At 40.0% G+C, this 19,747-nt stretch overlaps 3 protein-coding genes across 6 annotated transcripts in view; 2 read left to right on the top strand and 1 right to left on the bottom strand.

Annotated features, from left to right (window-relative positions):
• LOC123878927 overlaps nucleotides 1-7,736 on the top strand; it is a 30,440-nt gene extending 22,704 nt beyond the window's left edge. The window contains exons 11-14 of the mRNA XM_045926304.1: nucleotides 767-934; nucleotides 1,428-1,631; nucleotides 2,382-2,555; nucleotides 7,683-7,736. Of these exons, the coding sequence (XP_045782260.1) occupies nucleotides 767-934; nucleotides 1,428-1,631; nucleotides 2,382-2,555; nucleotides 7,683-7,736 (600 nt within the window). The remainder of the gene's footprint in view (nucleotides 1-766; nucleotides 935-1,427; nucleotides 1,632-2,381; nucleotides 2,556-7,682) is intronic.
• A 1,544-nt stretch (nucleotides 7,737-9,280) lies between these two features.
• On the bottom strand, nucleotides 9,281-15,011 carry LOC123879158 (zinc finger protein 345-like). 2 transcript variants are annotated; one of them, XM_045926732.1, is made up of 3 exons: nucleotides 14,425-15,011; nucleotides 13,694-13,748; nucleotides 9,281-12,913 (listed from the first exon to the last, which is right to left on the bottom strand). In XM_045926732.1, the coding sequence occupies exons 1-3, from the start codon at nucleotides 14,785-14,787 to the stop codon at nucleotides 10,296-10,298; spliced, it is 3,036 nt and encodes a 1,011-aa protein (XP_045782688.1). In that variant the 5' UTR covers nucleotides 14,788-15,011; the 3' UTR covers nucleotides 9,281-10,295. The 2 variants fall into 2 exon arrangements, with proteins under 2 accessions (XP_045782688.1, XP_045782689.1); XM_045926733.1 differs by lacking the exon at nucleotides 13,694-13,748 and having other exon boundaries at nucleotides 14,425-14,521.
• Nucleotides 15,012-15,734: 723 nt separating this feature from the next.
• Nucleotides 15,735-18,241, top strand: LOC123879171 (zinc finger protein OZF-like). Of its 3 annotated transcripts, none has more exons than XM_045926757.1 (4): nucleotides 15,735-15,813; nucleotides 16,017-16,267; nucleotides 16,654-16,708; nucleotides 17,306-18,241. In XM_045926757.1, exons 2-4 carry the CDS (start codon nucleotides 16,019-16,021, stop codon nucleotides 18,121-18,123), a joined length of 1,122 nt encoding a protein of 373 aa, XP_045782713.1. In that variant the 5' UTR covers nucleotides 15,735-15,813; nucleotides 16,017-16,018; the 3' UTR covers nucleotides 18,124-18,241. The 3 variants fall into 3 exon arrangements, with proteins under 3 accessions (XP_045782713.1, XP_045782710.1, XP_045782711.1); XM_045926754.1 differs by having other exon boundaries at nucleotides 15,735-15,817; XM_045926755.1 differs by having other exon boundaries at nucleotides 15,735-15,932.
• Nucleotides 18,242-19,747: the final 1,506 nt, after the last annotated feature.

Raw genomic sequence — 19,747 nt, 5'->3', positions numbered from 1 at the left:
TTTTCGTACTGAATTCTACTCTGACGGACATCCTAAAGAATTTTAAACTGGACTATGTACCTACCTATCTGATAAACTAGCTGTGCGGACAATTTGTGATGAGTAGATGTATACTCTAGGTAGCGAAGCCTTCCATACTGAATTTAGTTTTGAAGGTTCTTCGTAGGCCTCTGTTTAATATTGGCTTTGCGGACAGTTCGTGATTATGAGCGAAACGAGCGCATAATTTTCCTTAAATCATACTGTTCAACTTCCCTGCTTCTGCAGGGAATCCCTCAGAGTCCCTCCCTCCCTCTTCAACTGGACCATGCAAACCTCTTCCTGATACCTACACTGACCTTGTGGACAGTTCTGCTTTTATCATATGCGAACGTAGGAATCTAGTCGGACGGGGGGCGCGAAATGCCAGTAGACAGTCACCAATGTACAGATATTTTATGTACGACGGATGTTGCTGGATATATTATAGCGCCGTGTTCTCTACCAGGGTAGTAAGGAAAACAAAAGAAATGAACACTAAAAAACATATATTATTATTCATAATTTTAAGTTACAATTTTGGAAGCTACAATGCAATACCGCGAGCTACAGGCAACTGACGAATTACGCTACGTCTCGAACGGCGTAGCCTCTAAAATGCTTACTCGCTAGTGCCTCTACAGGTACTAAGTTATTAAGTACTAGGAAATTTATTTCAATGATTGAAAGTTTTTTAAAACAATAAGATTTTGTGGAAACTATTCAGAATACCTATTTTCCCTTGCAGGCCAATAAGTCATACGACGTAACAGACTACTTGGAGACCTGGCGCGGCATGATGGAGGCCAAGCAGCTCGGGCTGGCCAAGTCCATCGGTCTCTCCAACTTCAACCAGCAGCAGATCCAGAGGATCCTGGACAACGGCCTGGAGAAACCTGCCGCCCTGCAAGTTGAGGTATTAACACGTCCAGTTTGTGGGCTGACTGTACCCAAAAACCGGTCAGCTGCTTGTCAGACTCATACACTAAGGTTTCCCTACCATCGCATAAGAAAACACATAGTTTCCTACATATTACATAATTTAATACGTGATTTAACCACAAATTAATGGTTTTCAGATAAGTTATTTCTTTTACTTGAACTGTTGAACTGTAAGGCATTTGCCAAAAATGATTCTATGTCTGTTTGTTGTGGACTATTCCAGACCAGCGTTTGAAACCCTCTTAGCTTTAGTTTTAGGTTTTCGTAATTAACCACTACATACATCATTGTATCGCAATTCAGCAATTGACAATCAGAATGAGTATAATAGTACCCGATTTGAATAAATTCTTTGACTTTGATGGAAAGTAGCCACTATAGGTTTCATTCCCTTAACGGGTCTTGACACGAAGTGATTCCTTATACTCTCTGGATATACAGAGTCCTACGAAACTTCATATTTTCAGTTGAACCTGAATCTGCAACAACCGGAACTGCTAGCGTACTGCAAGTCGCAGGGCATCGTGGTGACAGGGTACACGCCCTTCGGCTCGCTGTTCCCCTTCAAAGCCGCCGCGGACGCTCCCCCACCCCGCGTCTCCGACCCCCGGCTCCAAGCGATCGCCGCCAAGTACAATAAGACCGTGCCGCAAATAGTACTAAGATACCTGGTGAGTGCCTTCAAGTTGTGGGCTCTTCTCAAACCTGGGCACGTTTGGAACCCATGTAGCTTTAATTTTAAGTTTACGCAATTAGTTATCACCACATCATCATATAAAGCTGTGATAGCCTAGTGGTTAGAACGTCCGCCTCCTAATCGGAGGTCGGGGGTTCGATCCCGGGCACGCACCACTAACTTTTCAGTTATGTGCGTTTTAAGCAATTAAATAGTTATCACTTGCTTTAACGGTGAAGAAAAACATCGTGAGGAAACCTGCATGCCTAGTTCTCCATGTTCTCAAAGGCGTGTGAAGTCTACCAATCCGCATTGGGCCAGCGTGGCTGACTATGGCCTAAACCCTTCTCATTCTGAGAGGAGACCCGTACTCAGTAGTGGAGCGGAAATGATGACATCATCATTTTAAAAACTATTCTGTCCATCGAAAGGTCTACTTCGAATAAATGAGTTTGAGTTGATATCTTCCAAAAGCCACACGGCTCACAAGTCTTTCCGTGTATTCCGGTTGACCCCATTAGCCGTGTCCCCATTAACGGGGGCCAGCGGGTTTAGAATAAAATTATTAAAAATCCCCATTCTCTATTCTTGTTCAACGGGGATTGCGGTATTTGAATAATATTGTTAAAAACTCTTCGTTCTTCCCGTACTCTGGCCCCGTTGGCAGTATCCGAGGGTCAAAATCATTACAGTCAGGGGTGTTTTAAGTGACACCTACTATAGTTGGTATAACGTCCACTTCCAGGTCGAGTTAGGTGTGATACCGCTTCCTAAATCCATCCACAAGGACCGCATAGAGCAGAACGTGGACATCTTCGACTTCCAGCTGTCAGCTGAAGACAAGGAGCTGCTGAAGAGCTTCGACAAGGGCTACAGGACCATCCCTCAGCTGAAGTGGCGCGACCACCCTTATGTACAGGTATATTTGTACAGATATTTGATGTATATATAGCGCCGTGTTCTCTACCAGGGTAGAAAGAAAAACAAAAGAAATGAACACTAAAAAATATATATATTATAATTCACAATTTTAAGTTACAATTTGTAAACGTCAACATGATACAACGGGCTAGATGCAACTAACGAATTACGCTACGTCGTGGCACGCGTAGCTTCTAAAATGATTACTCGCAGTGCCTCTACATCACACCACCCCAAATTTTTATCTTAATAAAAATTAAACAAATACAAATTTCCGCAACCTTAATTTTATTTCACAATATTCGTTCTTCATTTTTCGACAACCCTAACAATGTTTCCGATCCGCTTACCCAACAAATCATAATTTAAACACGTCACCAAGTTAAAGTGTTCCTTTGATTCGATGCATGGTACATCTCTTAACACATCATACTTGAGATGAGGTCACTACAACTTGAGCGGGTGGCGACGGGGTCGCTGTGGCAATACCACGTTCAATTGTTGCTATTCCCACGCCATCCAGCCTTCGTTGCACTCAACGCTTCGAATGTTGGTTACATTACATTTTACATTTACACACTATCCAATAAATTATAACAATCGTCAACCACTCTAACACTCTCAATAATAAGGTTTAGTTATGACTTCTAATAAAAAATAATACATGAATAAAATAAAAAATAATATATGCGGATCGGGCCATTTTACAATACTTATTTCGTAATACTCATTTGCTTAATTGCTATGTTACTACTCGAATTATTCTACTGATACCTAACGGGCGTTTTGCTGACTCTCCCACTCCGAGTAGTACGGATTGTATGAGTCGGCAAAACGTCATCGTCGCTAAATCTACATTTTTTCTTACATGTCGTTTCATCCGGCGTTTGTCGTGGATTTTTGATATCCAGGACAAAAGCTGGTTTCAACCTGTCAATGGAAATAAGTGCTTGTCTATTGGGTAACTGTACTAAGTATGCTTTTTCCAACCGCTTTATGACGTCATAGGGACCGTCATACGGTGGTTGCAGACACTTACGCATTACATCGTTTCTAACAAAAACTTTTTTACAGTCTTTTAAGGCAGGGTGCACAAAAATAGTCCGAGAGTCTCTGTGTGTCTCGGGTTTCGGTCTTAAATTACTAATTACCTGTTTCAACTGCTTTAGGTACTCCTCACCGTCCGTTATCTTATCATCCGATGGTTCGAAAAATTCTCCAGGGAGCCTCAGAGTTCGCCCGAAGGTTAATTCCGCGGCACTTACCCCTGTGTCACTGCGTGGTGCTGCACGCAGTCCCATCATAATGGTGTGCATTTCTTCAACCCATGACCTATTGTCCTTTAATCTCGCCATTAAGGCGGCCTTAAAACTACGATGCCATCGTTCGATCATGCCATTACTTTGTGGATGGTACGGTGTCGTCCTAAACTTATGAACCCCTAAATATTTCATTAACTGTCTAAAGAGACTGCTTTCAAATTGCTTTCCTTGATCTGAGCTCAAATTAATAAAACACCCATGTCTAGTAATCCATCCTTCATACACGAGTTTGGCTACTGTCTTCGCACAAATATCTTTAATTGGAAATGCTTCCGGCCAACCTGTTTCTCTATCTATCATTGTAAGACAATACCTGTAGCCTTCCTCTGAAATAGTGAATGGACCTATAATGTCAATGTGTAAATGACACATTCTATCTACTTTTGCAAATTGCCCTAAAGGTGACATAGTGTGTCTGTGAACCTTTGCTTTTTGACACTCTATGCACGACCTAGCCCAAATACCTATATCTTTATTCATCCCAGGCCAAAAATAATTATTAGTTACCATTTTCCTTGTTGTTCTAATGCCAGGATGGCTTAGGTTATGTATTGTTTCGTATGCGATACGCCTAAACTTTTTTGGTAAGTAAGGCCTAGCCTTATCGCCTCGCAAGTTACAAACAATCGGCTTATTTACACTCGGCAAGTCTATTTTTATTAGTTTCGTATTACCGTTTCTTGTTCCTAGCAATTCTGTGAGCTCTTTGTCGTTGGCTTGCGCAATAGCCACTTCTGTGAAGTCAAGTACAGACGGGCACGAAATTGTTTCAACGCGCGATAACGCGTCCGCGGGCGCATTCTCTTCGCCTTTTGTATAGCGTATAACCGTCGTGAACTCACTAATAAATAATAACTGACGGGTCCTTCGCGGCGTTTCTTTACTACTACTTAGCTTTTTAAACGCAAACGTTAACGGCTTATGATCTGTATACAAAACGAGATCTCTACCTTCGAACATGTTCCTAAAATATTGCACTGACAAATAAAGCGAAAGTAACTCCCTGTCGTAGGTACTGTACTTTTGTTGCGTGTCAGTCAATTTTTTTGAAAAATAACCTAACGGAACCCATTCGTTATTTACTCTTTGTTGCAATGTGCCTCCAACACAAGTATTTGACGCGTCTGCCATTATAGCAAGCACTTGACCTGTTATCGGATACGCTAACAAAGCAGCGTTCTGTAAATTCAACTTGCATTGTTCGAAAGCTTGAACAGCACTTTCTGTCCACACTATACTACTTTTGTCACGTTTCTTTGCTCCGTGAAGATACTTATTTAATTCAGCTTGATATTCGGCTGCCTGACGCAAATGACTTCTATAGAAATTTACCATGCCTAGAAATCTACGAAGTTCCTCTACCGTTTTCGGTCTGGGAAAGTCTACAATGGCTTGGACCTTGCTTGGCAACGGCCTTAAGCCACTGGCTGAGACCTCATGACCCAGAAACTCAACTTTATCCTGCGAAAATGCACACTTTGCTAAATTAATAGTTAACCCAACTTGTTGTAGTCTTTCAAAAACGGTCTCTAAATGTTTTTCGTGGAGCGAACTATTTTCGCTAGCTATTATTAAATCATCTAAATATGAAAAAACAAATTCAGTTTTAAAATTCGCGCAATCCGGGTTATTTTGCTGAAAATTTGCCTCTAAATTCTGTAAAACATAATTATTCATGAAACGTTGAAACGTTTGTGCTGCGTTTCTTAAACCGAAAGACATACATGGCCATTCAAACAAACCAAAAGGTGTAATGATAGCTGTTTTCTCCACGTCATCCTCTGCTATCGGAATAAAATGATACGCTCGGTTAATATCAATCCTGCTAAATACTTTCTTATCGGCTAAAATAAACGTAAAATCCTTTATGTGAGGAATTGGGTATCTATCAGGCTTCGTAATTGCATTCAGCGCTCTATAGTCTCCACACGGCCTTATATTACCATCTTTTTTAGGTACAACGTGTAGAGGACTCGCCCACGCACTCTTTGACGGGCGGCAAATACCCATTTCCTGCATAAGGCGAAATTCTTCTCTTACCTTTTTAAATCGGTCCGGCGGCAGCGGCCTTGGGCGCGCATGCACCGGAGGTCCTGAAGTCTCGATGTGGTGTCTTACGCTGTGACGTGGTGGTTCTTTGAACGTCGCTGGCATTGTCAATTCTGGGAACCTACTTAGGAGAGAATAACATGGATGCGATTCGGCTATAGTAAAAATAGATGAATGCTCCGAGTTTACTATAGTGGAAATTACATACATGTTAGTCTCCTGATCTAACAATCGTCTGTTTCTTAAGTCTACTAACAAATTATACTTAGCTAAAAAATCCGCTCCTAAAATGGGTTGTTTAACGTCGGCTATCACAAAAGTCCACTTAAACGCACGACGCAATCTTAAATTTAACACTAGAGTCTTTGTTCCGTAAGTCTGTATTTCACTACCATTCGCGGCATAAAGTTTGTATTTATTATTCATTGCACTGTCACACACTGATTTATAACTTTTAGGCAACACTGAAATGTTCGCACCTGTGTCTATTAAATAACGTATGCCATTGTCTTTATCCGTAATACATAAACGGTGGTTCCCTAATTCGACGCAGGTACCCACCGGTTCCACCTGCATCTTTACTAGTTTTCCTGCTTCGTATTCCAGGTGCACGGCTGCTCGCAGCGATTAGCTCTCTGCCTATATTTAAAATGATGCACGCAGAGCCAGTCCGGGCTATCCGGGGTACGTCTGGGCCTGTTTTCCTCTCGTCCTCTGGAACGCGAACGACCACGGAACCTTCCGCGACCTCGCCTGCCTCGCCAACTGTCTCTGGACCTGTCCAGCTGGTCCAACCTTGCATGTATCCTGGTTATTTCAGCTGCCATCGACGAATTTCCGGGTACCGCCTCCTTTGCTGCCACTTCTGCTACTGGTTGGGACTTCATAGTTTCCATTACTTTGTCAGCAATCACGGCTAGTCTGTCTAGATCTTTGGCTTCTGTCGCAGCCAGAACGCCTCGTGCTGCTGCTGGTAGCAGATTCTGCCATAAAACGCTTAGGGTATCATTACTAATTTTACCCCTGGCCAGATCCTGCATCTTTCGGAGGAGGTGGCTGGGTTTCTGATCACTCAGTTCCATCTCCCCGATGAGCTTCTGTATTTGGCGGTTCTCCGACTCTTCATATATGTTCAGCAACCTTTCTTTAAGTACCTCGTACTTACTCTCCTCCGGAGGATTGATGAGGATGTCCGTCACCTGTTGTATGACATCCTTTCCTAGCTTCGATACCACAATGTTATACTTGGATGCGTCTCCTTGTTTTTGTGGTGCCAGTATGGCCTCCAGCTGGATAAACCAGACCCTAGTTTGGTCGGTCCAAAACTCCGGGATCTTCGACGTGAGAGATATCGACGCTAGATACGTGTCTTCATCCTTCACTACTGTCGTAGGTTGCGCCATTTTTAAAGTTTTTTAGTTTTTCACTTCCTACGTGTTAATTTGAGTTGCCCTAGCTTACGTTACTTTACTTTATTTTAATTAAGAAAATTAACACGCGCTACCCTGGTAGTTCAAAGTCCGAGTCACCAATGTACAGGTATATTTGTACAGATATTTGATGTATATATAGCGCCGTGTTCTCTACCAGGGTAGAAAGAAAAACAAAAGAAATGAACACTAAAAAATATATATATTATAATTCACAATTTTAAGTTACAATTTGTAAACGTCAACATGATACAACGGGCTAGATGCAACTAACGAATTACGCTACGTCGTGGCACGCGTAGCTTCTAAAATGATTACTCGCAGTGCCTCTACACCTTACTACGCCTTCGAGAAGAACAGCTTATCTACCTCTTCTAGTAATTAATTCTACTAATTAATACCTACTAATTAAGTATGCTAATAAAAAGGTATTTTCATGGTTTTGTTTTTTATTTAATTTGGTTAGATCCTTGGTTTTACCCCTAACTCTTTGGGGTTGTGTGTTTTAAGCATTGAAAACATAGATTTAATATGCAATACCTGATATTTAAAGTGACTTGCTTTAACAGTGAAGGAAAACATCGTGAGGAAACCTGCATGCCTGAGAGTTCTTTTCAATGTTCTCAAAGGTGTATGAAGTCTGCCAAGTGCCAATCCACACTTAGCCAGCGTTGTGAACTTTGGCCAAAAATCCTTCCCATTCTCAGTAGGTGGGCTGCGATAGTTATTTTATTTTTAACCCCCGACCCAAAAAGAGGGGTGTTATAAGTTTGACGTGTGTATCTATGTGTCTGTGTATCGGTGTATCTGTGTATCTGTCTGTGGCATCGTAGCGCCTAAACGAATGAACCGATTTTAATTTACTTTTTTTTATTTGAAAGGTGGCTTGATCGAGAGTGTTCTTAGCTATAATCCAAAAAAATTGGTTCAGCCGTTTAAGAGTTATCAGCTCTTTTCTAGTTTTCTTGTAGAAAAGAAGGTTAGATAACCGTTAGGTTCATAATATTATGTCAATTGACAAATGTAAAGCTGTCAAGATGGACGTTGCCTAAATACATAATTATTTATTTGAAAATGATGTTTTGGTAAACTCAGATACTTTAAGATCGTAGGCGCGGAATAGTCCAAGAAAATCAGTTCAGCCGTTTGAAAGTCTTTTCGGTCTTTTCTAGTTACTGTAACCTTCACTTGTCGGGGGTGTTATAAATTTTTAATTTACACTTGTACAAATACCTGTCGCCATCTTAGATTTCGATATCTAAGGGAAAGAAAGCGGTAATCGTGACATCTGTTGAAAAATAGACGAATCACGTTGGTTCTTAGGTTTCCCTTTTTAGTTTAAAAAAAGAATAGTTATGCCCTATCGTATCGTATTAAATATCTTCTCTATGGTGCCGATAGATGACGCACAATTTTTTTTAAATCATAACATTGGCTAAAAGTGTGCAAATATTTTAACCAAGATATCGTGATATAAATTACTTCCTTAGCAAATAAACAGCTTCAAATCAATATGAAATTAAAATAAATAAAACACAATTTAATTTATTTATTACATATAAGAGTTTTTTATATAAAACTAGCTGTACCCGGCATGCGTTGCAATGCCGTAAACAAACATGATTTTTTATAAATTCATATATATATATAGTTTTTTTTGATGCAGGAACCATCTCGGGCGCCCTCAGAACACCCTACCAAAGTTTCATAACAATCTGATCAGCGGTTTAGCCGCCTATAGAACACAAACATTGATTTTTATATATAAGATAAACTTACCTACATCTAAATTAAAACTAAAAATAAATAAATTTAATTAAAAACTAAATTAAATCTAAAACCTCATCGAGACCACCGCAGGAGGCATTGTACCCGAGATGCTGGCAGCATTACCCCTTTGGATGGCCAAACTAATTCTTTGCCCAAGGTAGCTGCCAGCTCTCGGATCTCCGGTTGACTCGATAACCCTTTTCGAAATTTCCTCAAAAAGAGCTCGAGCCCCCGGACCCCACGACCCCAAGGTCTCCACGACCCCAAGGTCTCCACGAGTCCAAGGTCTCCACGTCAAAAGGCACAAATATAAAGCTCTCATAGGTTTTCATATTTGCGCCTCTTGGCCTGTAATAAAACAGTAATTTTTTTAAATGTATATATTTAAAATTATCTTAAGTAAACAGAAACACTTATTACTAAGTAAGTAGATTAACATTCTTAATAATTAGTTAATACAGTAAAATTAAAAAGTTCGCTAATGCAATAAAAACCGATCAAGTGCGAGTCAGAGCCGCGCACCGAGGGTTCCGTACTCGGGCATTTTTCCGACATTTTGCACAATAAATCAAAAACTATTACGCATAAAAATAAATAAAAATCTATTTTAAAATGTATAGGTAAAGTCCTTTCATATATCACACATCGTAGTTATCTTATTTGGATTTTTTTAATCCCGTAGGAACTTTTTGATTTTCCGGGATAAAAAGTAGCCTATGTCCTTTCCCGGGATGTACCCCAAGTCTGTACCAAATTACATTAAAATCGGTTCAGCGGTTTGGCCGTAAAAACGTAGCAGACAGACAGACACACTTTCGCATTTATAGTATTAATAGTATGGAAGTATGGATATTTGGATGAAAGAGATCACGACTCCCAGAATGAAGAATATGATGCCATTGAATAGGTTCCTACCTAAATGCCTACCCTAGCTACAAACCCGTCGATATCATCCTAGCTACAAACCCGTCGATATCATCCTAGCTACAAACCCGTCGATATCATCCTAGCTACAAACCCGTCGATATCATCCTAGCTACAAACCCGTCGATATCATCCTAGCTACAAACCCGTCGATATCATCCTAGCTACAAACCCGTCGATATCATCCTAGCTACAAACCCGTCGATATCATCCTAGCTACAAACCCGTCGATATCATTGGTGTCTAACCAGTGTGGCTCTTCATGTGGGTTTTCAAATCCCTTGCTTGAGCAGATTTATAATCACACAGGTTACAGAAAAATGGTTTTCCGTCAGTATGAATTCTCATGTGATTATTCAGTGTTTTTGTGGTCCTACATTTATAGTCACAGAGCTTACAGGCAAAAGGCTTGTGCTTGCCCGTAGTGTGAGTTCTCCTGTGGACCTTTAATTCGCCGCCTGTAGCACTTCTAAAGTTACAATGATTACAGCTAAAAGGTTTTTCACCAGTGTGAGTCCGTATGTGGCTCCTTAAATTACCCAATTGGTAAGATTTGTAGTCGCAATGGTCGCAACAGTACGGTTTATCATTAGTGTGTGTCCTCATGTGAAGTTTTAGAGAGTAAGGTCTAGTAAATTTAGTGTTACACACCTTGCAAGTGTGGGGTTTAAGACCGGTATGAGTAGTCGTGTGAGATTTTAGACCAGTTGATGTGGAACATTTATAGTCGCAATGCTCACAGGAAAATGGTTTTTCACTCGAGTGAGTTACCATGTGGGCTTTCACAGCGCTTTTTGTAGAACCTTTGTAATCACAAAGCTCACAAGAGTGAGGTTTTTCGCCTGTGTGGGTTCTCATATGGATTGTCAGAGTAGTGTTCCGCGCACACTTGTAGTTACAAAGAGTACAGGAAAAAGGCTTCTCCTTTGTATGAGTTTGCATGTGTGTCACTAGGTAACTCGCTTGCAGACATGTGTAGTGACAGAGCTTACAACTATACGGTCTTTCACCAGTGTGAGTCCTCAAGTGCGTTTTAAGACTGCTTTTGTGCGAACTTTTATGGTTACAGTGGTCACAATGATAAGGTTTTTCACCGGTGTGTGTAAGCGTGTGGCTTTTCAATTGACCCGATGTTGCACTTTTGTAGTCGCATAAATTGCAGGAAAACGGTTGCTCACCAGTGTGAGTTCTCATGTGTATCTTTAGATTGGCTGCTAAGGCGCATTTAAAGGTACAGTGTTTACAATAAAACGGTTTATCGGTACTGTGAGTCACCATATGGATTTTTAGACCGCTCGATGTTGAACTTTTATAGTCGCAATGCTTACAAGCAAACGGTTTGAATCCAGTGTGAATTCTTGTGTGGGCTTTTAAGTGAACGTTTTGTGAACACTTGTAGTCACAGAATTTACAACTGTAAGGTTTTTCACCTGTGTGAGTCCTCGTGTGAGTCTTAAGAGCGCCCGGTGTCGAAGTTCTGAACGGACAATGTTCACACCGATAAGGCTTTTCACCCGAGTGAGACCTCAAATGAGTTTTCAAAGAACACGCTACAGAACATTTATAGTCACAGTATTTACACGAATATGGTTTCTCACCGGTGTGAGTCCTCATGTGGATCTTTAAAGGGCCTCCTGTAGTACACTTGTAGGGGCAATATTTACATGCGAAAGGTTTTTCTCCAGTGTGAATCATCATGTGGGTTTTTAGAGCAGACAATTGCGAACACTTGTAATCGCAGTACTTGCATGACCATGGTTTCTCACCAGTGTGAGTCTTCATGTGAGATTTTAGACTGTTCGGTAACGCTCCCTTGTAGTCGCAGAGCTTACAACTGTAAGGTTTTTCACCAGTGTGAATGCGAATGTGACGCTCTAAGCGACCTTTGTCTAAATCTTTATACGAGCAGAAGTCACAATAGAAAATTGGTTTGACAGTGTGTCGTGTCATATGTCTCCTGATGAGACCTTTCTTTGTTGTTTTATACTTGCAATGATCACAATGGAAGAGTTTTAGATGAGTGTGAAGCTTTTTAATGTGGATTTTTAAAGAGTTTGCTCTAGAAAACTTACTGTTACAGATCTCGCAAACGTAATCTCTAGAACCAGTGTGAGTTGTCATGTGGGTTTTCAGATAACTTGATGTCGTACACTTGTATGAACAGTACTTGCACGACCATGGTTTCTCACCAGTGTGAGTCGTCATATGAGACCTTACACTGACAGCTAATCTACCCTTGTAGTTGCAAAGCTTACAACTAAAAGGTTTTCTACCCGTATGGATTCGCATGTGTCTCTCCAAGTTACATTTGCTAAAATTTTTATATGAACAATGGTCGCAATAGAAGAGGGGTTTGGTGTGAAACTTTATATGCCTTAAGATGTAGCCTTTTTTAGTTGTTTTGTACGAGCATTGATCGCAACTGAAGAGTATATCATCAGAGTGAATTGGTGCATGTTGTTTTAAATAACTCGCACATGTAAATTCCATGTTACATTCCTTGCAAGTGAATGGTTTATAATTAGGGTGGGTACTCATGTGGGATTTTAGATGAGTGGCTGTGGAACATTTGTAGTCGCAAAAGTTACATGCAAAGGGTTTTATGTCGGTGTGACTCTTCATGTGTATCGCTAAGGCTCTTTTGTAGACAGTCTTGTACTGGCAATTGTCGCAAGCGAAGAATGTATCATCAGTGGGAGAGCCACCCTGCGCACTGTCTTCTCTGTCCATCTTGCGTTTGACAGCAGCTGTCCATTTAATCAATCTTTGTTGTATTCTTGGGTTGAAGCGGTTTTGCTTTACTGAAAAGCCTTCATTCATCTTTGAGTCTTCCATCGTATTTTCCTTTGCCGAAATAGCATCTGAAAAAACAAAATATATATAGAATAATTATACTTGCATTTTTAGGGCTCTGTACCTCAAAAAGAAAAATGGAACCCTTATAGGATCACTTTGTTGTCTGTCTGTTTGTCCTTCTGTCGTGTCTGTCAAGAAAACCTATAGGGTACTACCCGTTGACCTAGAATCATGAAATTTGGTAGGTAGGCAAGTCTTATAGCACAAGTAAAGGAATAAATCCGAAAACTGTGATTTGTGGTTATATCATATAAAAAAAAAAATGTGTTCATGAAAAATTTAATTCACTAAATCACATATAGATGGCGCCGTCCATTTTTAAACTTGAAGAGGTTTAGATAAAGGTGTTAGATATATCTTGTACGACTCACACTTGACCAGTACCTTTTTTCCCCCTTTGACCAGACCCTTTTTTTCAGTATTCCATACTGATTGTAACTAGGTACTTACTTTATATACTTTAAATAGTGCAGACTCAAGCTATAGTTTTTTTTCTAAATTCTGATACAAGTAAGCCTTTGACTACAATCTCACATGGTGGTAAGTGATGATGCAGTCTAATATGTAAGCGGGCTAACTTGGAAGGGGTATGGCAGTTTTCATTAAAACCCACACCACTTTGGTTTCTACATGGCATCATGCTGGAATACTAAATCACTTGGCAGCACGGCTTTGCCGGTAGGGTTACTACCCTGAACACACAAATACACTAGTTACTACTAGCCTCCCACCAGAATCTGCACTATTTTGTGTTGGTAGATAATAATATTATCCTCCTCACTCACCCAGCGTGAGATCATGGTCTACAGGCAAACTCACTTCAGCTTGAGAAGGTTCAGGCTGAAACCAAAGCAAACACAATATCAGGCACACCACTACCTTGAGTGACACAGCATTCAGTCATAACTCTTAAGAGAGCAGGGCCAGATAAAGGCTTGTTGGGCTGCAGCCCAGGGCCCCAAGGGTATAAAGAGCCTCGAGCCCCCATTGAAGGCAAAATGAATTGAGTGTAAATATCTGTTTTGGAGTGTGTGAGGAGCACAATGTTATGGAGCTGAGACCGCATACCGGTAAGCGCAGTGTGGGATGACCTCCAGCCTTCTGGAACGATGACCTAAAGAAGGTGGTGGAGAGCGAGTGGATGAGGAATGCGGAGGACTGTGTTAGGTGGGGCGCTCTTGGAAATGCCTAAGTCCAGCAGTGGACGCATACAGGCTGATGGAATGGAAAAAACATCCTATCATAAGGTTGGACAACAATATCAAACTATAACAACTAAATCATTTATCAGTTCTTTCCATAAATTGTGATTAAAGTTTTAACAAAGAGTGAGCAAATAAAGGAGTTTGATACAGAAAGGTACTTTATATATTTTTTCCTATACCATGTAGGTACCTAGTACCTAAAATGGCAATTAGTTAATTTTGGTTGATTGTCTAATTAGGCAAGGCCCCAATTAATATCAGCCCAGGGCCCAACTAACCCACAATCCATCCCTGTAAGAGAAAGCACTTACTTTAATGTGAATATTCATATTATGTGCTAGGGACACATCTCCAACACTGACATCTGTTGTAGCAGGAGTATCAACATGGCAGCCACTCTGATGCTCCTTTTGTAGACTATTCTCATCCTTGATCACATCAAAGAGAGAGTCGTGGGTATTGTGACAGGACTCCGTGCCTAAAGGTTCCTGTTTAAATGAGCCATCCTCCACAACCATCTTACTTTTCTCTGCTTTTTCATTAGTTTTTCCAACATTGTCAGTGACTCGGGGTACAGTGTCTATTTCTGTCTGTCGATCCACATTTGATGGGTTCTGGTTTAGATCAGACTGCCCTGTGTCGTTTATCACAGAAGGAATTGCTTCTAGCCGCATTTTCTTGAATAGAATCCTTGTTTGAAAGCCCTCGGCCAGGAAATCTCAACTTTATTTGAACTCTATTGTAATGTATTAAATACTTATAACTAAACTACCAAACTAATCGCTTGAACAAAGGAAAAGGAGATCTTAATCCTTATTTTTCTGGACGCGCTAGAGATGCGCAAGAGTTAAAACAAGTTAAAAAACTTTAAAAATCTATGCGCCAACCACTTTGCGGCTTTGCGTTTGCGCAGGAGTTGTTCTATAGTCTGTGGTCCGTGGAAGTCAAGGAGTATGTAACTACGAGGGTCGCTCAGACAAAACAACACATTAACAGCAGCTCGATCGCGGTAGAATAAAGTTATCTCATATCAGTGCGTCTGGAGCTTTGGAGCCATTTTGGAGCTTATATAGTATTCATCCAGTTATGTTATAATCATTCATCTGTGGGCAAAAGCAATATTACAAAGTGCACGTATGCAAAAAGTACTCTTTGCTGCACTACGATTTATTATATCTATAATATTGCCGTCCCAATAATATCGATAGCACGTTACAAGCAATCAACGCAAGCAATACTATTGATAAAGGCAAGATGAAGGCAATACATAAGCAGTACTATCGATAATTCTACACTTTACGTGCATGGTTCTTCATTCAATACTAACAGGGCCCAGGCTTTGATTAGATATAATGTATGGGCCCCAAGGCCAGTCGCCAGATGGTTGGCATTAAATGTTCCTTGGTTGGCATTTGGCAAGCATACGCAAAAACCGGTCCACACGCTTTCCAGTGCTTGTTGTTTGTCACAAGCATGAAGCGGCATCACATTATAGAACAGGGTAATCAACTTAGGTACTGGTTGGTCTGTGGCTTAGGTCTGTACTCTGTGGTAATTAATCAATATTGTACAAAGAGTATGTAACACAGAAGACAAATAAACAAATAATCACCAAACGAGCCACAGACACTATGTTTAGGTTAGATACGCTTCCTAATGGAATCAATACATCCAAAACAAGAACAAAACTAATGAAATAGGCAGGTAGTGATTAATTAGCATTAGTAATTATTCTTTAGTTTGCGCACATGTATTGTACATTCCTCAAAACTAATTATGTAAGCGGTTCCGCACATCCGCATCCACTGAACAATTACTGGTAGGGTCCGCATCTGATTATGCTATTTTGTTAACTTAATTCATAAGTATTACATTATTGAGTTGATAGTTGCTACTTTTCCAGCCATGAGTGAATTCGAGGAGGCTAAGCCGGCTGTGGACGGTGGAACGCTGTTCAAACAAGAACCTGAAGACCCAGACAACTCGGAGACCTGCTGCAATGAATACGACTCGCTCTTCGATGTGTTCAAGCAAGAGATGTGCAGCAATAGTCCAAAAATGGAACAGAGTGACTGCCATGTTGATACTCTGGCTACAATAACAGATTTCAAGCTTGGGGATGTGTCCCCTGCATATATGGAGATACATATTAAAGTGAGTTGTCTGATGTCTCATGAAGTATAGAAGCAGGCATTATTTTGTGGAAGTCCATGATATACAAGGAACCAAAAGCTTAATACATCCTAATATTATAAATGCGAAAGTGTGTCTGTCTGTCTGCTACGTTTTCACGGCCCAACCACTGAACTGATTTTAATGAAATTTGGTACTGACTTGGGATACATCCCGGGGAAGGACATAGGCTACTTTTTATCCTGGAAAATCAAAGAGGATTTAAAAAACCGAAATCCACGCGGGCATCCTTTAGTTTCTGATATTATACACATAAGACTAATTAGTAATTACTGTGAGTGAATGTTGTCACTTCAAGGTAGTGGTGTGGCGGGTAACAGCTAATATTGTGTTCATTTTGGTTTCAGCCGGAGCCTTCTCCAGCTGAAGTGAGTGTGCCTGCAGAGCGTGGTCTCACACTGGGTGAGTGAGGAGGATATTTCATATTATCTACAAATAACATAGTGTAGAGTCTGGTCTTTAGGGTAAAGAACGAATTTGCATTATTTTTATAGTAGTCATAACATTATCTTATCCATGTAACAAGATAAAATCAAACAAATCTGTTTTAGTTAAGAGTTAACCTTTTAAAAGTTACCTTGATACATTCAGTGCCAGTTTTGTTTTGTGTCTTTTAGGGTTCCAGACCTCAAAAGGAAAATCAGAACCTTTATAGGATCACTTTGTTGTCTGCCTGTCTGTCTGTCTGTCGGTCCATCTGTTGTATTTGTGAAGAATACCTATAGGGTACTTTCCATTGACAATTATGAAATTTAGCACGTAGGTAAGTCTTATAGCACAAACAAAGGAAAAAATCTGAAAACCGTGAATTTGAGGTTACATCACAAAAACAGAAAATGTGTTCATGAACAAATCATTTTAGTATTTTCATTTTTAAAGTAAGATAACTATGCCAAGTTGGGTATCATATAAAAGGGCTTTACCTGTACATTCTGAAACAGATTTTTAAATATATTAAAGTGTGTTAGCAGGTAAAATATTTTTTTTTATACATTCCAGCTGCACTCTTGGCAAAGAAACCCAAACCCATGAATCACTCAAAGACGGATGAAACCTCTACAAAAATACAAAACTACTTTGACTCAATAACACAACAAACATTGAACAAAGTGACAGAGAAAGAAAGAGAAAGAGAGAGTGATAACCGTGAGATGAACAGAGAAGACAGTATGCAGGGCGGTAGTGTAGCGAGGCGCGAGGACTCTCACACTGGTGATACACTCTCATGCGACGATTGCTCGTACAAGACTGTCAACAAACGTAACTTACTGGTACATATACAGACTCACACTAAACTTTACTTTTGCGAGCATTGCGATTACAAGGGTCCCTCTGCAAATGAATTAGCGAGACACGCAAAGACTCACACCGGTGAAAAACCCTTTTCCTGTATTTGGTGTGACTACAAATATTCCTGGGCGAGTTCTTTAAAAAGGCACATGAGGACTCACACTGGAGAGAAACCTTACTCCTGCAACCACTGTGACTACAAATGTTCCACGGCGAGTTATCTGAAAGCGCACAAGATGACTCACACTGGTGAAAAACCCTTTTCCTGTGACCATTGTGACTACAAGTGTTCTCAGAAAAATCATCTAAAAACACACATGCGGACTCACACTGGTGCAAAACCTTTCGCTTGCACGCAGTGTGAGTCCAAATTTTCGACAGCAGGCCATCTAAAATCCCACATTAATACTCACACTGGATACAAACCGTACGCTTGCAAGCTTTGTGACTATAAATGTACGAGAGGATATTCTCTAAAAGTCCATAACATGAGAAATCACAGTGGAAGTGGTAAGAAACGCAGATAGAACATTGTGACTATAAATGTCACAAGTAAGTCATCTTTTTACCCAGCTGCGGCAAAGCCAAAAGAAAGGGTATGATTTTAACAGTCTATGTATGTTTGTATCCAGATTCTGTGTTCCACTGTAGTGCCTAAACTACTGGGCCGATTTTGATGAATGAGGTGTCAATTGATTCGTTGTAAAGGTCTGGGTGATATAGGCTACATTTTATATAAAAAAAGTGATCTAACAGATGTTACATGAAAAGTGGAGGTCTCCAAAATTTTTTTTTGCTATTGTATCGAGTGGGATTGTCAAATGAAAGAGGAGAAAATTCTGAGTTCATAAATATAAATGTACTACAGCACTAAAATATACCAAGCTACAGAAAAATTACTATAATATTTCATTATATAAAGTATGTAGTTTAAGTTAGTTGTGTATAGTAAAGAGTATAATAATATATTGTGTAGATAATTTTTATTTTGTTAGCTTTGTCAGAGTAAATGTACACACAAACATTTCAAAAGGCATTCAAACCAAGCCAGTACAAGCGACTATGGATGGGTACAAACCTAGTTTTGTTACCGACTACCTACTAAATAAAATTTAAAAAAAAATGTTATTTAAGGAATGTGTGTATGGAATTCGGAGCTATTACAGAAATTGAAACAGGAATAGTTTTTGTTTTATTTATAGTACTTGTATCTAATTTTGCATTGCGCCAAGTGAACTTGTGTGATGTTCAGCTGAATCGAGAAGGCTTAAGTCTTTTATTGTCCGTGTCTGTCTGGTGCATCGTAGCTCTCAAATGGATAGACTAATTTGAATCAGACTTTATTTGAAGGATGGTTCTTAGCCAGATCCTGGTGAAATGTGTTCCGCTGTTCAAAGATAATTAGCTGTTTCCCCGCTCAGAGATGTAGTCGTTAAATAATACCGACATAATATTCTATCCCAAACAAAAACATTTCATGTGAAAAATAAGGGTCAGTTCCTATCAAAAAATTTCGGCCATTAAAAATACTGATATCAAAAATTATGGCCAATAAACGGAACCATACAGTTTTATATGGTGTATCTTCGACCACCTTCAAGCTGTCATCACATTCATATCTTGTCAAAATGTGTTTTAACAGGATCCCTCATCCCGCAAAAGAGTTCTCCATAATGTTCTCAAACGTGTGTGCGATCTGTCAATTCGCACTTGGTCAGCGTGGCAGACTACGGCCTAAGCCCGTCTCATTCTGAGAGGAGACCTGTGCTCAGTAGTGGGCCGGCGATGGTTGATCATGTTGATGATGATGAATAACTAAGTAGGTATAATAAACTGTAAATTTTTATCCTGGAAAATTAAAGATTTTCCACGGGATTTTTAACAACCTAAATCCACGCGGACATAATCTACTAAGTCTATAATTTTACAAATTATTTAATTATTACAGTAAAAAGATTAAGTGTACTAACGTAATAAACCTTTGGTAGTTACTTACTTTTACATAAAAATTAAATAGGCCTATCAATTTCCACATAAATCCAACCATCGCATCGATGAGCCGGAATCGCCGGAATGATGCGGAAATCGGAGTCACAGATATCGGAGTTCCGGTGCGGATGCGGGTTGCAGATACTGTTATTAGTCTGTGGC

This window comes from Maniola jurtina, chromosome 27 (assembly GCF_905333055.1).
Source record: "Maniola jurtina chromosome 27, ilManJurt1.1, whole genome shotgun sequence".
Lineage (NCBI taxonomy): Eukaryota > Metazoa > Arthropoda > Insecta > Lepidoptera > Nymphalidae > Maniola > Maniola jurtina.
The sequence above is the reverse complement of the archived record's forward strand: the minus strand, read 5'-3'. Positions and strand labels throughout refer to the sequence as shown.